Here is a 20,763-nt window from a genome sequence, read left to right on the forward strand (position 1 = left end):
ACAGATAGATATAACTTAACATCTGGGAATTGCAGCTACAAGTCATATTTCATGACTGAGGAACAAAACGTTAAAGGGGCAGGTGATTGGTGCTGACAGAGACTGGACCATTTTTCTCTGCTTCACACACTCATCTGCTCCACTTCTCCCTTACCTCCCCCACTGGCAGCAGTAATCCAGGGAAGGCACAAAGTGGATTAAATGCAGAACAAAGCAGCTTATACACTACCCTATCAAGTGTTTCCAGGGCAAGCTTGAGATTGGTTTGATGCAGAGTAAAACTTGGTCCAACATGCCTTAACTTTAAATGCACCTTTATGGCAGTTCAAATTTTCCACATGAGCAGTCATTGAACAAACATGAATCCAGCAGAGACTCTGAAGCCACTTTGCTGCTGTGTTGTGAGACCCCATCTACATTTCTTTTAACATGAAACCCTTTCAGGTCTCCTGTAAACATGCTGAATTCTGAGACACCAGTACAGGTATGCTTGAGCTGTCTGTAATGCAATAAACAAGTGAAAAAGGCAGGACTAGCACATTTTCTCTATTAAAATCCCAAATACTTACAAAATCTAGTTCCAGGGTTTCCATTTAACTTTACAGCCATTAAGTCAAATAACTGGTGTGACTCACTAGCTTCTCTGGCTGGATAGCAGTTTATAATTACATCACTCCCATGAGTGATAACAACTTACTGGGACCCCCCTCCCCCCGCCCATTACTGGATTTTCTTTTTGGGTAAATGTGGGTTAAACATTGATTCGGATGATGCCATTGAGTAGTGATGTCAATTTCTGGCTGGTTTCCTTGTGTGTTCCATTATAATATAATTTTATCATGAAAGCACTTTGATAGATCGGGGATTAAGTTATATCCATAATCTAATCTTTTTACTGATTTAATGTTACAACATGAAACACTTGGCTAACCAAAAGACATTGTTGTTGTTGCTGCCACCTCTGTAGAGGTTTTTGCGACAAGTTTAGTTTCTAGTCAGTTTATTTCAAATATATCCTGTGGCCTGTGAGGGAGGTCACAGAGACAGCTGTCATCTTAACACAGGTCCTGCATCAATGCAGCCTTGGGTCCTATTCTTCTCGCAGTGTCCCTTAAATCGTCCTCATGTGAAAGGCACCAAAAAGGATTAGCCTAACTGTCAAGGAGCAGCTCTCCAGCGGAGCTGGATGCTGTCACACTCAACTGAAAAAAACCTCAAGCAATAGCCAAACCAAGGGACCCATCTCTGAACTGAAATACAAAAAGCTCTCCCCATTAATACACAACAGATATTGCTAAAAAAGCGCAACAGCCCCATCAGAGTTTGGAAAGCAGAGGCCAGTGCTTCAAACTCAGAAGTCAGTTCTGAAGGGCCCACCCAGAATGTTAAATCTGTCTCTTCATTTCAGATGCTGACTGACCTGTCCATGCCCTGGTATTATTTGAGTTTCATATTTTCAGTATTTTACCATCTTTTATTACTCAGAGGCCACTCTGCTGCTCCAAAGCGAAGCAAATACTTGTAGATCATAAATTGAAAATTGTTCCTTGTTTGGCATTTGTTTTAAAAAGTATTAAAGACAACATCAGGTAGAAGGCTGCAGATTATCATAAATAATTTCTGCATCTCACAATGTGAGGCTTCTTTATAGGGCTCCTCCACATCCTGCTGCAGTTTTATTTCATTGAGTGCTACTGTTCATTCACAATATTGCTGCTTGGCCCCAGGGACCTCAAGTTGCAGTCCTGGGGTTTCAATCCTTCTGCTTGCGGTTGATGGTCTCTCCCAACGCCTCCAGCACCTCACGCTTATAATCGTCAAAGTTGCCATCAATCTGGTTTACTGTCTGTTCCTCCACCACCCAGAGCTGGCAGTTTGTCTCGGTGATCAGCCGGGCGTCATGGCTCACTATGATTACAGCTGTGCAAGGAAAGGGAAAAATATTATAGCATAGGCCATGTAGCAGTCTGTGTTGAGATAGTGCAGGGCTGCTAGTGCTATCAACACAATATATTGTATTAAGGTCATGTATCACTATCAGTCTATGTTGAATTAACACACAGCACTGCATGCTATTAATATATTGTGTATTATATAGTGCTGGCCGCATATTGGCATTGGCCAGTGCTAAGTTAATACAAGCATTGTCCTCTACTTTGGTGAAGGTGAGATGGTGTACAGGGAAAGGGGTGAAAAGAGCTAGGGTTCCCTGTCCTGATCAAGATCTTCTAACTGCTGTGAGTGGCAAGAAGATAATCTGGCTTGGCTGATTTTTAAAACTCCACTTCACCCATGGAAAATAACCATATAGTTTTTAAAGGCTGGGGAAATGTAGGGGGAGGGCGCAGAAAGAATGAGGAAAATTTCTACTGCTGGTTGCTATACACTGATCTCTGCTGGAAAATGTGGATGTTAGGGGAAGAAAAGATTAGTTCAGAAGAGACAGTTCCCATAGTAAAACAGACTTTCAATATTCAGTCTTGGCTCATAAAATGACCAGTTGGGCAAGACACCAAGTAGCTCTTTGGAAGTACAGCACATTAAGAGGCGGCACCTTCAGGAGAGAAGAAAACAGGTGAAAATATGTGGCACCACTTTAGGAAGTTGTCAAGGCCTTAAAGGATGCAGAATAGATTTACTAGAACGGTACCAGGGATGGAGAATTTATGGAGAAACAGAAGCTGAGATTGCTGTATTTAGAACAGAGAAGGTATAGAGGAGCAAAAACAGAATTACCTGGGAAAACTCAGCAGGTCTGGCAGCATCGGCGGAGAGGAAAAGAGTTGACGTTTCGAGTCCTCGTGACCCTTCAACAGAACTCTGTTGAAGGGTCATGAGGACTCGAAACGTCAACTCTTTTCCTCTCCGCCGATGCTGCCAGACCTGCTGAGTTTTTCCAGGTAATTATGTTTTTGTTTTGGATTTCCAGCATCCGCAGTTTTTTGTTTTTATCTAAGGTATAGAGAAGATTTGATAGAAGTGTTCCAAATGATCAGAGTAAATAAAAACTTGTTTCCAGAGGCAGAACGATTGGTAGCCAGACGACACAGATTTAAAGTGATTGGCAAAACAACCAGAAGTAACGAGGAAATTTTTTGTTTTAAACAGCCAATTTTTATCAAATGCACAGCATAAAAAAAGATAATGGAAGCAGATTCAACAACAACTTGCAAAACTAAAATGGTAAATATCTGAAGGAAAAAGTGTAGAGGATTAAGGGGAAGAGTGGGGGAGTGGAACTAATTGCATAGCGCCAGCAAGAAGCTAGTATTGTCATAATGGGCCAAGTAGCCTCTTCTACTATATCATTCTTCTTTGGAGCACTTCCTCACCCAGGGTGAGTCAGTAGTAGTTTCTACAGCAGGGAGGTAGGAAACATGAGCAAACACACTAGATTACCCACCGCCCTCCCACACTCCCAGACAGCACAGTGCAGACTCACCTCCTTTATAGACATTAATAGCGTCAGCCAAAGCATCAATAGACTCAATGTCCAGATTGTTTGTGGGTTCATCCTGAAATTGAAAACGGATCTGACAACATTTCCTTAAAGTATAAATTGGATACAATTCCACAAGCAAAGAAAATTCCTGACCTTTGATAGCTCTCCTCAGATATAGCTAGTTCAAAGCAGTTCAAAGTCTTCTTGAAGGAAAGGTCAGGGAACAGGGGTGGGAAGTAGTGGAACACCTGGCTCCAGTTTAACCGGATATTACGGAAGATCATCGACCTTTCCAACCACCAGCCAGAACTCAAGCGGTGGGGACAGTCCAAGACAATATCAAAATCCAATCTTTAGGCATCAAGCTGCAGTTATATCAACTTGCTTTACAACTAAAACCTTCCCATATGGAGTTCAGGCTAGGCAGCTTGCAGTCCCTCCACCACTCTGTGTGGGGACATCAACATCGCAGCAAAATTCTGAATCCAGTCCTGAGGGAAGTCCAGCTCACAGAGCTAGAAGGTAAGGAGAAGTTTGCATTTCAGAGGATTCTAACTTTAAGAACAGCTTAAGTTTCTGCTATTGGGTCTCTCCATTGGCTGTGTGATATCGATCCAAAAGGAAAGCTTTTCTAACATGGCATGGCATCTTTACCCTAATCCTCTACCCCTGACAGCTGTCACTCCTATTGATAGCTCTTAACTCTACTGCATGTTTCGACTACAATATAATGACATAAGTCAATTTCTCCACTTCCCTCCATTGCCACACAACAGTTCAGTTACAATTTCTTCCTGCAAGCAGACCCAGATACAGGTAATTGTGCCCACTGAACCATAAAGAACTGAAGATATTATTCTCTGCTCAGTTAACTGTCCAAGGTTACAGTAAGTGCCATGTAATTGCTCCTGGGTTGGGGAGTAAACGTTATCCAACGACTCCGACTGGGAATAGTACATAGATGCAACGCAAGGACAAAAATCAGGCATGTCTGTTATTCCCCATGATTCATACCTTGGCATAATCATCATAGGTTCATGCATGAAGTATGACCACCTGGATGAGGTGCCTGAGGGATAGCTGTTGTGTGGGGAATAGTACCCAACGTAAATCAGCGCTTTCAGGAGAGGTTAAAAAAATACACCGGAGGAAGAATCTAATCAATCTGGGTGGCTGGGTTACTCACCAGAATAAGTACGTCAGGCTGTCGGCAGGCTAACTCTGCAAACACTACTCTTGCTTTCTGACCACCTGCAGGGAACAGAAATAGTGTTATGAGCAACATGACCAAACAGAGCACAAGGAAATGGGCACGGTGCACATTTGCACTAGGGCTCAGAAAGTGATGTACATTAGCAGCACAGCCCCATCTACTAACCAATGACAGATGACCACTGTTGTGATTGCTTCTCCGCAGTTACATTTTATGACCACTTATAAATGCAATGTACCCACACATCTTGGTCACTCCCATGAGTTAAGAAACAGGGACCAGGTACAGGTGAAAGTTGACACCCTGTTAAACATGGATGGAATTGTTCAGCTAGCAAATCAGCTACATTCAGCTGAGATTTAAACTTGCACATGGGTCTTGATTACAAACGTCAGGCTAATGACCAGTTTGAGTTTAGTTGGCCTCCTACACTAGCCCCTTAAAACAGCACTAATGTTTTGGTGACAGTCGAACAGTCCCAAGAATTTTCCCACAAAATGTTGTGTGCGCACAAAGTCAGAAAACAAAAAAGTCTCATCACAGCACATCAAGCTTTGGCTTTTTTGTCCCCTACAGCTTGTAAAAAGGAATGTCGGAATGATTTACTTTCAGAATTTGTCAGTGAGTTCCACCCATTGCATCTGTTGAGAAACTCACCGCCTCATGTGACAGAGTCATGCAGGCCAGAAAGTCCCAGCTTCAATCCTGGTCTACGTTGAGAGATCGTCAACCTGAGTGAGCTGGGGAGCTGCAATTAATCTCCAGGCCTTTGTTTAAGAAAAGACAACGACCAAATGTGGTTCTCAATCTCAATTACGATCCACTGAGCTTAGTGAAAAGTGCACACACTGAAGGAAGGATGTTGGTTGAAAACAGGGCAGGCCTCAGTTGTGATGAGGCCATCCAATGATTATAATCTAGGCTCAAACATAATAAATGGTCACTTGGGTGAGTGACTGCAGAGCTGGAATTTAGCCCAGAAAGCAGCAGTGTTTACAAGAAAGGTGAGAGCTCAGGACATATGCTGTAAATGGGCCTGGTGTAAACCTTGCTGTACTGTTTTTAAAACATCACACATACCAACTCCAGTTAGCACCACTAATTAATGCTGCTTTAAATAGTACAGTCCTACCAGAGTAGACACCTTGCATAAAAAATAAAAACAGGAAATGCTAGAAACTAAGCAAGTGCTGCTAGACCTGCGCTCTCACTCTTCTTGAAAACACTGCTCTGAAGGAGAATCATATGGATTCGAAACATTAACTGCTTCCCTCTCCACAGATGTTGCCAGGCCTGCTGAGTTTTTCCAAAATTTTGTTTTTGTTTCAGATTTCCAGCATCTGCAATATTTTGCTTTCATCTTTCTCCTTGCATAAAAAGTCTGCTTGAAATAATTGCGTAAATAGGATTTATAGCAACCAGTGTTTTTGTTACCATTATCAATTAGTTGACTAGGAAGACATAACTGACCCTTTATTTCCCCTTCCAAGCCTCAATCTCCTCTCCCCCTCCCAGGCAGATTCTTCCCACTCAGTACCTGAGAGTTTGCTGATCTGGATGGTGTGGGCGTGGCTCTCCAGGCCAAAGCGCCCAAGACATTTCCTCCCATCCTGATACGGCAGGTTGAAGTTTCTCATGAGGTACTCTGTTGCTGTCTCCTCCATGTTGAGCTGGTCTGCGTATTGCTGGTTGAAGTAACCTATTTTCTGTGTGTGGGTGGGTATTGTAAAAAATATTTTACCATGAAAAAATTATTTTACAGCGATATACAGAATTATTCCCTGGAATGATAAATTGGAATAGGCAGGCTCTGCCAGCCCAACTACATGGCACATACCATTCCCGTCACCCTAAGCCCTGCCATACTCAACATCTCTTAGATTTCCAGTTTTCTTCACTGCCCTGTACAGCAACCTCAACACTGGGCTAAATTTTCATGATTCACACTTGTGTTACTTTGTGCTTTTAACCATGAGTGAGCCAGTTGCACAAAGCTAAGAGGGAAGAAGCATAACCAACTCCAGTCTAGCCCTCATCTGACACTGACATCCAAATTGGATGCATTTTCCAGCAGGAATCAAGGATAGCACTAAGCAGCAGCAATTCCGGCTGATTTTCCATTTCGTCAACTCTGGAGCACTACAATCAAATGTCACACCTACAAACCGTCCAGGCAGAGATCAGTCAACTCAGCAATCCATGCTATACAAAGGGTTTAGTGATTTACGCTTAATCCGCCATGTCTCTGGGTGCAATATTTATCTGTGAAGCCAAGGACCCGAGCCAACATAGGATCACGGCATCACATGTTGGCATCAGACAAGTGCAATTCATGAGCAGAGTGATTAACTCTAATCAGAAGACAGTTAGTACAGACAGGTGACACCATTGCAGCACTATCACCATGTCACAAGAATCACCAGATGTGCATTCATAAAGCAGCAATCTTTAGCACTTAAAACCCATTAAACTGCCTCTGTGATAGTAGCTAACAGTGATATTCACTAGAAGAATCGCGAGGGCGGGCAGTCTGAGGAGTTGGAGGGAATGAGACAGCAGGGAGCAATGGGTTTTTCACAATCATTTTGCAAGTTCTGATGGAGGCAATGCTGGGGTCTCAGAGGTCACGTCTGCCAAAACACAGCAAGAAAAAAGACATGCAACTGCTTGTCATCGGGGCTTGGAACCAATCCCAGGGCTGTCCTGCGAGAGTCCTCACTTCACAGTCTGTACTGCGCCTTGGAGGAGGATGAACTTGTGACCCCAAATGCTCATGGGGTCACAATTCACTATTTTGGGAACCCCTGGCTTAGGCAGTCAATTCATCATCATAATCATCAAGGGGAAGTGGTTGTGTAAGGGCATTGTCATCGGACCAGTATTCCTGAGACCCAGGGGAATGCTCTGGGACCTGGCTTCGAATCCCACCATGGCAGATGGTGGAATTTGAATTCAAAAATCTGGAATTAAAAGTAAATAATGGTTAATGACCATGAAACCATTGCCGATTGTCGTCAAAAGCCATCTGGTTCATTAATGCTCTTCAGGAAAGGAAATCTGCTGTCCTTACCTGGTCTGACCTACATGTGACTCCAGACCCAGAACATTTGGTTGACTCTTAAATGCCCTCTGAAGAAGGGAAATTAGGGCTGAGCAATAAATGCTGGGCTATTCAACGACACCCACATCCCATGAATGAATAAATTAAAAAAATACAGTACAAAAAACACAGCCTAGTGAGACATGGTAAGAAGGGCTGCAAGAAAAACGTGCTGGCCACAAGAAACTCGCAGGCCATGACGTGAATATCAAAGAGCTAACATATGCACATCTTGAGTCCTATTCATTGATCCCCTCCCTTTTGTTCAGTTGCATTAAGGGATGTACTTGATTCCAGTTCCAATGAAGGATCTGGACCCAAAGTTTAACCTGCTCTTTATCTTCTGATGCCACTAGAATTGGTATATTTATAGTATTTTTTCAATAGCACGCCTCGCTTAGCCTAATCTTAGCAATGTTGCTACAGAGGGGTTCTGGATCCTTCCCTGTAGAAAGAGTTGTGTCTGAAGTGGTCTAATGCAGCTGGTGTTGCAGTCGGGCCAGCAGAGGCATAGGAACAGATCTCCAACCCACTCTTTCGATTGACATGGGAAGAAAGAAAAGTACTCAAACCCTATGCCACATCCAGTACAATGAACAATTTGGTGTGGTATTTCAGTGCAAGGACAGCTATCAATGCCTCTCCAGTACAGACTAAGGGTGCTCCCAGAGAAACTCACCAGTCTGTGGTTCTTCCTCTGTTCACCAACAGTCTGAAATCAAAGAAAGGAGGGAATTAGATTTCACTGAGGTCACATAGCAACATTAATATGTCACACAATTTCCACCACAGAAGTAGACCATTTAGCCCAATTGGTCTATGCTGGCGTTTACGTTCACACAAGAGTGCTCCCGTCCGATTACATCCTATCTGCATATCTAGCAGTAAAAAGAGTAATACCAAGATGAGCAGATCGTGATGAGAATATAGGTCACACAGATTCAAATCGTTAGGAACAGCTGATCTGAACTAGTTGAAAGGATCTTTTAAAATCAGTGGATTTATTTGCAGGGCAGCGGGCGAGTGCTGAGGGGCAGTGGAAACAGAAGACAAGAACGGAAAACTCTAGATCTCTGGGGTAAACAGGCTCATTTTTAACATTTAATAGACAATGTGTTTCACAGGAAAAGAAAAAAAAAAGCATCAAATGGAAATCCTGCACGTCCCTTCATTCCTCCTCCCTTAGGCAAGATCCAGGCTGCACTTTTGGAAGGTCAATATATACTGAACTAGCTCTGTACTTCGTACAGACAGGTTAAGTCACCTGTTTGCTCTATTGTTCCGCTAACAGTTAAGATTTTTACTCAAAGAACTGGGAACATGTCTGGTACCCTGGCCAATATTTCTTTCCTTAACAGACAAAGATAAAACTTAATACGTCATTGGTCTCAGTGCTGTTATAGAACAACTGCCACATTTGCCTATATTTCAATTGTGTATGGCACTTTGAGGTGTTTTCAATGACACACATTATAAATCTTTCTTTCTGCATCTTTCCAGTCTGACAACAATCAACTGGGTTGCTACATAAGGGTTATATGCTAGCTGAGTTCTCAATTATGAGCAAAGACCAATGGTCCCATTGGGAAAATCAGAGCCCGGATGGTCCTTCTGAAATTGGTGGAGTGGTTATTTCACTGTTCTAATAATCCAGGACCGGCAAACGGGTGTTCAAACTCTACCATTTTGAGAATGTTCATTAAGTTAAAAAAAAATTGAGACATAATAAAAAGCTAGTATCAATAAAAGTGACCAGGAAGCTGCCATTGGCATGAAAACCCAACTGCTTTACTAATGCTCTTCTGGGAATGAATGCTGCAGTCTTTACCCAGTCCAGTCTGTGTGTGACTCCAGTCGTACATCTATGTGGCCGACTGTTAACTGACTTCTGAAGCGGTCAAATCCAGCAAGCCACTCACTTGTATCAAACGCCATCAGCGGTTCAAGAATGCAGCTGACAACCACCTGATCGGGGCAACTAGGGATGAGCAATAACTGCTTGTTTTACCCGTGATGATGCCCACACCCAGAGAATGAATAAAAATTAAAGAATTCAGGATTTAACTGGGAATTGAGTAAATGTAGATGGAGCAGATTGTATAATGCAACTTACAGGAGTCAGCTTTCCAGTGAGCAGGAGCAGCAGTGTACTCTTCCCAACTCCATTGGGTCCGACAATACAGACTGAGGAGTGCAGAACAGAAGCAACAGTTAACAGGGGTTTTTCACTACAGGTCAGAAATTGCAAAGAACATTCTGCACAGCACAGGGAAGAGTCCTTCTTTCCCTTCCATTCAACAGATTTGATATTAGGAAACATCCAAAACTGAAATGTTAACAGACAGCACTGCTAAACACATCTAAAATTTTAGATTAGATATCAATTATCACTGTTCGACTTAAATATTGTGTGACAATTTCAAGGCAGGATTGTAATAGTAACTCAGAAAAAGAACATAAGCATCATTCAAGCTTGATTAGATTCCAGTCTGTAACTCACTCCCATGTATCCGTCATTCTACATATAAACCATCTGAACCCCTCGATTAGATTCCAGCCTGTAACTCACTCCCAGATATCCGTCATTCTACATATAAACCATCTGAACCCCTCGATTAGATTCTAGCCTGTAACTCACTCCCAGGTATCCATTATTCTACATATAAACCACCTGAACCCCTCGATTAGATTCCAGTCTGTAACTCTCTCCCAGGTATCCATTATTCTATGTATAAACCAACAGAGCCCTTTGATTAGATTCCAATCTGTAACTCCTCCCACGTATCCATTATTCTATATATAAACCATCTGAACCCCTCGATTAGATTTCAGCCAATAACCAAATCCAGTGTATCCATTTTTCTATATAAAACTATCTGAATCCCTCACTTAGATCAACATGTAACTAATTTCAGGGCATCAAGAGCTTTTGACATAAAACTTCCAAGCTCCTTGGCTACAATATTGCTTTGCACTTTTTACATGTATTGAATTGAACTGAAATGATGCAATAAGTAGTCAGGGAACTCAAGATAAATATCTCAGGGGTACGTAGTGCAGTACTACAATGTAACGCTGGGCAAAACCCTCCAAATTGACTGAGCAATTTAAGACTTGAAGAACAATCATGCTGTACAGCCATAAGCCCTACAATTAATTACTTTGATAACACAAAAATATCCCTTTAAACATCCTTAGGCGTCCACCATTGGTAGTTTAGCAAATGGAAAATTAAACAGATGCTTACTTCTGGAATCCATGTCAATACCGAAGTCCAGGTTCTTGAAAAGCAGCTTTTGGCTTTCATATGCAAAATCAACAGCTGGAATTTCAGACAGAAATTATGCATCAGTACATTCAAGGCTAACCGTGTTACATGGCGGGGGGGGGGGGGTCAGCATTTTATTGGGACAAACACGTACATACAGTGAGGAGTGGGTGCAGAGAAAAGCAAAAAGATTGACTGCTAAAGGAAATAAACTTTTCTAATCATTTTCTGTGTTCAAGTTTGACATCTGAAAGATGATGGTCAGGGTAGATAGCTTATAAGATGATCAAAGAAAACTATTTCAAGGCCAGTAGGACAAGAAAGCACAAATTAAAATTTGGGACAATTTATAACAGTTCTTTGAAGGGGGGGGGGCAGGGTAGGAAATTTAAGACAGTTGGATGTTAAGCTGGGTGAGCTGGAGAACCAAGAATGAGCTCATTGGGATAAATGGCCCCTGATGTGTTAAAATCTGTACATTATTAAGATAGCCATTCAATACCAATTTACTGCTACTGTTGACCAGAGCATGCAACACTTTGTATTTTATGTCAACTTGGCTCAGTTGATAGTACTTCTTTCCTCTGAGGCAGGAGGTCACGAATGCAAGCCACATTCCAGGACATTATAATGGCCCAGATTTTGCAGTTGTACTGAAATTATCAAGCATTCACCATCATTACAACTGTGAAACCAACAACTTCTGATACCTGCACATGCACATTTGTGTGGAAATCCAGAAGCTGTTCCCAGTAATTCCCTGCACTGGGTGTGCTGTTAATGCCCCTGCAGATGCTAATCTTAGTGAACCCATCCGAATTAATCCTTTTAATATCACTGTTGAAAGTCCCTGAGATGTTTTAAAAGGTGTACTAGGAAATAACTGCTAAACAACCCCTCTGGCCCGCAAAAGTTAATGTTTTTTTAAAAACTCATTCATGGATTTATTGCCCATCACGATAACCCTTGAGGTGGTAGTGGTGAGCTGCCTTCTTGAACTGCTGCGGTCCACGTGATGTAGGTACACCCACAGTGCTGTTGGTACAACCGCAGTGCTGTTAGGGAGTGTAATGTCAAATTCTTCCAACTTGATTCAATTACATAGTTTAATATAATTTATAAAAAGTTTATGGCGTTTCGGTTTCTAATGTGTATGGCCAATCTTTATTTAGCTGCAAAACTTTTGAGAAGTGCAAGTTTAAGGTTCGCTGCTTATGCAAATTCTAAATTGAGATTGGATACTTACCCTACTTGACAACATCACAGCTGCAGACCCCATGGATGGCACTAGGCTCAAATTAATGTTTGAAAGGGCAAAAACCATGCCACAGAGATCACTTGATCTTCGTGGGAAGTTTGCTTCAAGGTCAGGGGCGAACACCATCGCTGACTACAAAAACAGGGCCATAACATTAAGACCACAATTTCAGTGCACAACTGTGGAGCTGTATTTTTGGCAATGCCATTTTTCCAATGAAAGTATGCCCAGAGGGAACCTAACAGATTCCACAGCAGCATCTGAAGGTGTCCCACCCACATTTTCTGCTTCACTCACCACTGCCAAAATCAAAATGCCTGTCACTCACAATTTATTTCTTTGGAAACTTGCCATGTGCCAACTGACTGCAGCATTTACCTACAAAATAGCATTGACTCCAATTTAAAGTAATGAATTGATAGTGAAGTGCTTTGAGATAATCTGTTGGCAACCCAAGCTATGCTCACCATACATACTCTCCCCATTTCACCCGAAAACCATGTCATCCCCTTTAGGAGGCAAAAAACTGGATTTAAATCCCAGGCTATATCTTAAAATCAGCTGGTGTCACACAGGTAGAGATTGAGGGAATGAGACCACCAGAATGAAGGGAGAATACAAGAGGAAGAGATAAGCTAGGCAGCTGTTTAGCACTTATTCAAACTAAAAACAAAACATAGCAGTGCATCTTCCATCGACTGAAATTCTTACCATGCAGTCCGAGGATTGGAGGGCTCAGTGGAGGTGGGTTTGGGAATGTAAACTTCACCGTGTATTCTCGGGGTCTTTTCAGAAGCTCAGGAGCTTCATTTGACTCTTCATCCTGGTTTTTTTTCCGACATTTCTGCTGTTTGCGTGTCAGTGCCTCCTTTGTCTGTTTTTCCTACAAGACAGAATTTGATTGAAGAAGGAGGAAGAAGAGCAGAAAATCAGCCAAAGCAGTTGAACTAAGGAATAAATCATCTGTCTACTTACTGAGGAGAAAAGGCAAAGATGGTTTGACCAGTTTTTTTTTTAAACGTTCATCCTGACAATGGTCCAACTGCCCAATAGAACACGGGTAGAAAGCACCATAGTGCATTAGAATTGTACATTCAGCCATGCTCCAATCGAATAGCAGAGCAGATGCGAAGAGGTTGAATGGCCCTACTGTTGTACCTATAATCCTTCAAAGACTACAATTTAAATCCAGCCCATTTGACTACTCTCCAAATCTCAGTTTTCAAGTGAGCTGCCATGTCATACAGACTGGGAAGGTATCAATTACCTGATCACTTTAGCAATCGGCATGGACAGCCCAGTTGGCCATCGCAACCCCTCAGCGAGAGGAAAAGTAATAATGGGTTTCAACTCTACTACCCAGTGGCTCCTACTAGAACACATTTGCTTTCTAAAGGAAAATACCTGGTTCACCCTGATCAGTGCTTCTCAAATGACAAAGTTCAGTCCCCACCCAGACTAGAAATACCTTAGATCCAGACTGTAGTGATTGACCATTTATATACTATTATTTAACCTCAGTCACTGTGTCTCATCCACCCTATGCCATCATGTAGAATGATTTCAAAAATCAAATACATGATCTATTTTTATTCAATTATCATAAAACATTTTTAAAAATATATATTTGTTCATGGGATGTGGGCATTGATGGCTAGGCCAGTATTTATTGCCCATTCCTAATTGCCCCCAAGTCCTAATTGCCCCCAAGGTGGTGGTGGTGTGCTGCCTTCTTGAACCACTTCTAATTAAAAAGCACCTTTCATGAAGAATAACATTCCAAACTTCATGCAGCATTAGCTTTGCAGCTGATAGGGAACTGGAGTTGCTCATCTGGTTCAACAAAATGAGCGGGGGTGGGGGGGGCGAGGTGGAATAGAATTACAGGAAAGGGAATGTTGTTTCTAGCGGGGGTGGGGGGGTGGAATAGAATTACAGGAAAGGGAGTGTTGTTTCCAGCAGGTGCTGGATCTTTCTCAGGGTCATGTAGAGAAAATTATGGCTCAACTGCAACTTAAAATCCAGGCAGGCTGACAGCACAAACGTGACCATGGGAACTTGAGGCAAAGTTTGGCATTTTCAACAAATCTATAGAATGCTAACCTTATGATTATGGATGACGTCATCTAGCAGGCAGACCAAGTACAGAATGAGACTTGGTTTAATATCTCAACCAAATGACATAATGTTTCAATGCAGCACTCGCTCGGTACTTCAGCAAAGTGTCTGCCTTGATTATGAGCTCAAGTCCTGGAGTGGGAGCAAATTATATTTTTTTGCACCTTTACATTAATAAAATGTCCTAGTGTAAGGGAATATGAGAGCTTAGGGCCTCGGCAGCTGGAGGTACAATTGCTAATGGTGCAATGGGAGAAATCGGAAATGCACAAGATGTCAGAACTGGAGGAATGCAGAGTTCTTGGAGGCTTCTATGGCTGGAGGAGGTTACAGAGATAGGAAGGGTTGAACACGGATGTGAATTTTAAATAAGGCATTGCTAGACTGGAAGCCAAGATAAATGAGAGCATGGGGATGACAGAAAGGATGGTGCTCTAACCTCGTGCAATATCCATTTTGTTTGTTAATAGGGTAAACAACCAAGAATCCACAAAGAAAAACTTACACACAGCCCTCCCAAGCATCAACAGCTTATGTCAATTCAGTACCAGGTGATACATCAACAATTTAATCTTATATATACATTGGTGTGAAACAACACATTTAATTACTCCCATCACAAAAGAGGATGTTGCAAACTAGGCTGCGATTAGCCAATCTGCAGCACATTGCCAGATTCACATACCGCTTGTTTGGTTGATTTGCCGCCTGCCTTTAAATCTTTAAGTCTCTTTTCCTGTTTTTCGTAGAGTTTCAGCAGTTCCTTCTGTTTCTGCTGGTACATCTTCTTAAAGGTATCTGGACCAGGCACAAAATAAAAGGAGAATCAAAACAGCCATAGCACTCCTCAAAGAAAGAATCTACACAAGCACATTCGTACTGCACAAGGTGGTAGAAGGTACCTTCCTGTAGGAATTAATAGGACACAGATTCACCCACATTACTGAAGATCAGCTGCACAATAGTGATGCTGTGAGCCCTATGCTAAAAATTATAATAGGAAAGGGAAGGTAAGCAATATGATATAAAGAATGACTATACTTATTCTTCTTTGTACGCTGGGGAATTTGAACTGGAAGGAGGCGGCAATTTCTTTTGCACGTATGTCACTTGTCATATTAACTAACATGATTCTGAAGAACTCCCTTTCTCCACAAGTCAAACTTTAATTTTTCAACTCAACCGTAACCATTCACCAACCTCTCAATACATATGTTCTCTTTAAATCAGCGTAACCATCTGCATGTATATAGCATCTATAATGTAAGAATACATTCCACGGCAGTTTGTATGAGCATAATCAGTCAAAATTTGATACCAAGCCAAATAGGAAGATATTAGCTCAGGTTACCAAAGGCTTGGTCAAAGATGTAGGTTTTAAGAAGGATCTTAAAGGAGGACAGAAAGGTAGGAGAGCTGAAAGGTTTAGGGAAGAAGTTCAGAACTTAAGGCCCAGGCAGTTGAAACTGGAGGGACACAGAGAGCTAAGTTGGAGGGCTGGAGGAGGCTAGAGAGATCGGGGGAAAGAGTACTCGCAAGTGTATAGTGATGGTTCATTAAAAATATAACTCTGTTCCTTCATATACTGTGTTCAATCACTTACAATGCACTGCATTCTCTTTTGTCCCATTTGTTATTACGGTAATTTTAGCCAGAAGCGCACACTGCGTCAGGACTGCACGGATGATTTATATCAGTATGGATGTGTCTGAGTTCTGTAATCCACATTAGGCAGCTCCTGAATATGGTTAAAATCTTGTGTATTGAGATTTCAACAATACGCTCTCCCCAATTCCCTACCAACCCCTGCTGACTTTTGCTCAATATGGCACCATGTTTGCTGGCTATTATATATGTATGATCTAAGATATAGCTCCAAAGCTATATAAAGTTATGAAATTGAAAAATATTGTTACAACAAACAGGGTTCTAGATGTATATACAAGACAATTCACTTTATAACAAAACCTACCGTTTTGTACTTGTACAAGATCTTGGTTAGGCCCGAGTTACAATACTGCATCCAATTCTGGTCTCCTTGCACAATGGGGGATATGTTATGGAAAAGGACAAGGATGGGCCATGATTCAGAGTTCTAAATTGGGGGAAGGCTGATTTTAATAAGATCAGATATGAATTGGCCAGAGTGGACTGGGAGCAACTACTTTTAGGTAAATCTGCATCAGAGCAGTGGGACTCATTCAAGGAACAGAGAGAGAGAGAGAGTGAGTACAGGGCCAACATATTCCAGTAAAGACAAAGGGTGGGACCAACAAATCCTGGGAACCCGAGATGTCGAAGGATATACAGGACTGGATAAAGAGCAAAAGGGAGGCTTAAGGCAGATACCAAGGGCTCAAAACAGCAGAAGCCCGAGAGGAATATAGAATGTGTAGGGGGTAAATTAAAAAGGAAATTAGGAGAGCAAAAAGGGGGGCATGAGAAAACATTGGCAGGTAAAATAAAGGAAAATCCAGTTATTTTACAAGTACATTAAGAGTAAGAGGATAACTAGGGAAAGAGTAGGACCCATTAAGGGCCATAGTGGTAATTTGCGTGTGGAGCTGGAAGACGTAGGTAGGGTTCTAAATGAATACTTTGTGTCGGTGTTCAAAAGTGAGAGGGACGACGTGGGTATGGAAATCAGGCAGAAGGCATGTGATATAATTAAAGAAATTAGCATAGAAAGGGAGGAGATTCAAAGTGGTCTGGCAGGCTTAAAAGTAGATAAATCTCCAGGCCCGGATGAAATGTATCCCAGGCTGTTGAATGAGGCAAGGGGGGAGATAGCGGGGGGTACTGGCAATAATTTTCAATACCTCTCTGGCTACAGGAGAGGTGCCAGAGGACTGGAGGACAGCCAATGTGGTACTGTTATTCAAGAAGGGACGAAGAGATAAACCAGGGAATTATAGGCCAGTCAGTCTAACCTCAGAGGTGGGGAAACTATTGGAAGTAATTCTGAGGGACAGAACTAATCTACACTTGGAGAGGCAGGGATTAATCAAGGACAGTCAGCATGGTTTTGTTAGAGGGAGGTCAAGTCCTATCAATTTGATTGAATTTTTCGAAGAGATGACCAGGTGTGTAGATGAGGGCAATGCATTTGACGTAATTCAGCAAGGCTTTTGATAAGGTCCCGCATGGGAGACTGATAACGAAGTTAAGAGCCCATGGGATCCAAGGCAATTTGGCAAACTGGATCCAGAATTGGCTGAGTGGCAGGAAGCAGAGGGTGATGGCCGAGGGGCGTTTTTGTGACTGGATGCCTGAGTCCAGTGGGGTTCCACAGGGATCGGTGTTGGGTCCCTTGCTGTTTGTGGCATATATAAACGATTTAGACTTGAATGTAGGAGGGTTGATCAGTAAGTTTGCAGATGATACGAAAATTGGTGGGGTGATAAACAGTGAGGAGGATCGCCTTAGATGACAGGGGGATATAGACAGGTTGGTCAGATGGGCTGATCAGTGGCAAATGGAATTTAATCCGGATAAGTGTGAGATGATGCACTTGGGCAGGACAAACAAGGCACGGGAATACTCGATGAATGGTAGGACCCTGGGAAGTACCAAGGATCAGAGAGACCTTGGTGTATACGTCCACCGGTCCCTGAAGGTAGCGGGACAGATAAATAAGGTGGTTAAGACGACATATGGGATATTTGCCTTTGTTAGTTGAGGCACAGAATGTAAGAGCAGGCAGGTTATGCTGGAACTATATAAAATGCTAGCTAGGCCACAGTTAGAGTATTGCGTGCAGCTCTGGAATCTGGATTATAGGAAGGATGTGATTGCACTAGAGAGAGTGCAGAGGAGATTTACCAGGATGTTGCCTGGGCTGGAGAGTTTTAGTTATGAGGAGAGATCGGATAGACTGGGGTATTTTCCCTGGAGCAGAGGAGATTGAGGGGGGACCTGAGTGAGGTGTATAAAATTATGAGAGGCATAGATAGGGTAGACAGAAAGGAACTTTTCCCCTTGATGGAGGGATCAATAACCAAGGGGGCATAGATTTAAAGTAAGGGGCAGGAGGTGTAGAGGGATGTGAGGAAGAATTTTTTCACCCAGAGGGTGGTGGGAACCTGGAACTCACTGCCTGAAAGGGTGGTAGAGGTAGATACCCTCATAACATTAAAGAAGTATTTGGATGTGCACTTGTGATGCCATGGCAAAATGCTATGGACCTAGATCTGGAAAATGGGATTAGAACAGTTAGGTACTTGTTTGACCAGCGCAGAATCGATGGGCCTTTGTCTGTGCTGTAGATTTCTATGACTCTATTAACACTTCAGTAAAAGTGCAGAGAAGGGCTTGAAGATTAACTTCAGTTTAAAACACAATTACTAAATCAACTCAATGAGCTGGATCTATCCTTTAAAGAACGAGAGTCTTGGGGATGTTCTGATTGAGGTTTGTAAATAATGAAGGGACTGGACTGCATTTATGTAGACCAACTTTTTCAACTGGACAGTCCAGGGAGGACCAGAGGTCACATGTACAAACATATGAAATAGGAAAAGTAGGCCATCGGCCCCTCAAGGCTGCTCTGCCATTCATTAAGATCATTTATGATTGATTTGTGTTTCAAATTCCACACACTCATCTACCCCACCAATAGCCTTTGATTCCCTTGCCTAACAAGAATCTATCTCCACCTTAAAAATATTCAATGACCCTGCCTCCACCACCTCAAGGCAGAGGGTTCCAAAGCCACACAACCCTCAGAAAAAATTTCTCCTCATCTCTGTCCTTATGTTTTGTTTCTGGCTGGGCTTTGCACAAGTCATAGGTAACCAGCAAGATAAATCAGGATCAATGTGATTGCCTCCATGTCAATTGCTTACGGGGGTCTCCCTCCCCAGTCAACAAAATAGCTTTGGTTGAAATCAACTTTTTTCATCTCTGAATTGAGAGAGAAGTGTATGTATTCAACAAGGCTTCACAACTGTATGGGACAGGCTAGCTAGGCCATTAGGTCTTTGTCTGGCCATTACTTTTGTATGTGATAGTCAATGTAAGCAGGCTGTTTGGCTGTATCCACCCTAATCCTGTTCTCATCCAATGCTGATCCACATATACTTTGCCAAATGGCTAACGAATAATGTCAAGGTGTGCCCCACCTCTGCTCTATATAATTCTGTCTGCATTAGTGCCATTCCTTTATAAGGAATTCCAAAGGGAGAATTATTCAGCTTGTTGTTGGAAAATCAAATATAAAAAACAGAAAATACAAGAAACACAGCACCTGTTGGGGAGCAAAACAAAGCTGACATTTCAGGTCAATGTTGCCTGATCTGAAGAGTGTTTCCAGCATTATCTACTTTTCTTTCAGCATCTTCAGTGGTTTGCATTTGTTTTCACACTCCTAACAATCACATCTGCAATTTTGCCACAAAATTTTTCTTTTGGGTGAAGTTCCCTTACAGTTTCCTCTTTCACTTGTAAGCTCTTCACTTCTAACTTGTGGTAACTGGAATTTAAACCTTCCACCACAATGAATGAATTGCATAGTTTTATTTCAGATTGTTAGCATATGTAGTATTTTGCTTTTATCTCATATAAATGAATTGCTTAGTTTATTTTAATCAATCAAGCTCCTTAATTCTGTAAAACTCCAATTGGATCCCCTTCAAGTCTCCTCTATTTCAAAGAAGGCAATCTTAACCATTCCTCATAACTTGCATCCCTAATATCCAGCATCATCCTTGCTCTAGTTCCACTTACTGTAGTTCCCCCTGTAGTAAAAGAGCTTCTGCGCATCCAGATGAATGACATCTGTACAAACGTCATCCAGGAAGCCCTGGTCGTGGGATACAATTAACAGAGTCTTCTTCCAGGTTTGCAGGTAGCTGATAATTACAGACAGCAAGTTAGTGCAGCTCAAAGGCAAATAATCAGAGACAGTCCAGATAGGCTGTTACCAAGTCATATAAACCAACTCCTCTCCTGACCTCAGGCTCTAGATCTGATCTCAGTGTTATTATTGGTCTCTGTGCTCTTGGTATGGGGAAGGGCAGTGGAGGAGAGAAATTTACCGGTCCCACAGTATTGAGCCACTCTCTAATATTTTACTGTAATTTTAATTATTAAAAACTAGCCAATTTCAGAGTGGTTTTACATAAACATGATTGTTTGGGAATACAGTTGGTATCAGTTTGACAGAGAATGCCTGTACTTGCCTAATTTTGCTTTGCTCTGCAAATCACCAGTTTACTTTGATATTTGAAGCAATAAAGGCCAGTGATTGTGACCATCAGCAGAAATCCTTTATATGAATTGCAAATCAAGCTAATTAAACAATGCACACCCTGTGCACTGGCACCAAGAGTTTTGAATAGTTAAATGGGCATGGGGTTTAAGTTCT

At 42.1% G+C, this 20,763-nt stretch overlaps 1 protein-coding gene across 5 annotated transcripts in view; it reads right to left on the reverse strand.

Moving 5' to 3' along the window:
• Nucleotides 1-297: 297 nt before the first annotated feature.
• abcf1 (ATP-binding cassette, sub-family F (GCN20), member 1) overlaps nt 298-20,763 on the reverse strand; it is a 79,023-nt gene continuing 58,557 nt past the window's right edge. For all 5 annotated transcript variants that reach the window (XM_041212960.1, XM_041212958.1, XM_041212961.1 and 2 more), the window contains 10 exons: nt 20,124-20,248; nt 15,085-15,197; nt 12,993-13,164; nt 11,003-11,077; nt 9,869-9,939; nt 8,435-8,467; nt 6,193-6,361; nt 4,629-4,693; nt 3,443-3,515; nt 298-1,920 (listed from right to left, as the gene is read on the reverse strand). In XM_041212960.1, coding sequence (XP_041068894.1) covers nt 1,754-1,920; nt 3,443-3,515; nt 4,629-4,693; nt 6,193-6,361; nt 8,435-8,467; nt 9,869-9,939; nt 11,003-11,077; nt 12,993-13,164; nt 15,085-15,197; nt 20,124-20,248 — 1,063 coding nt within the window. In that variant the 3' untranslated portion in view covers nt 298-1,753. The remainder of the gene's footprint in view (nt 1,921-3,442; nt 3,516-4,628; nt 4,694-6,192; nt 6,362-8,434; nt 8,468-9,868; nt 9,940-11,002; nt 11,078-12,992; nt 13,165-15,084; nt 15,198-20,123; nt 20,249-20,763) is intronic.

The sequence above is a fragment of the Carcharodon carcharias genome, chromosome 19, assembly GCF_017639515.1.
Source record: "Carcharodon carcharias isolate sCarCar2 chromosome 19, sCarCar2.pri, whole genome shotgun sequence".
NCBI lineage: Eukaryota > Metazoa > Chordata > Chondrichthyes > Lamniformes > Lamnidae > Carcharodon > Carcharodon carcharias.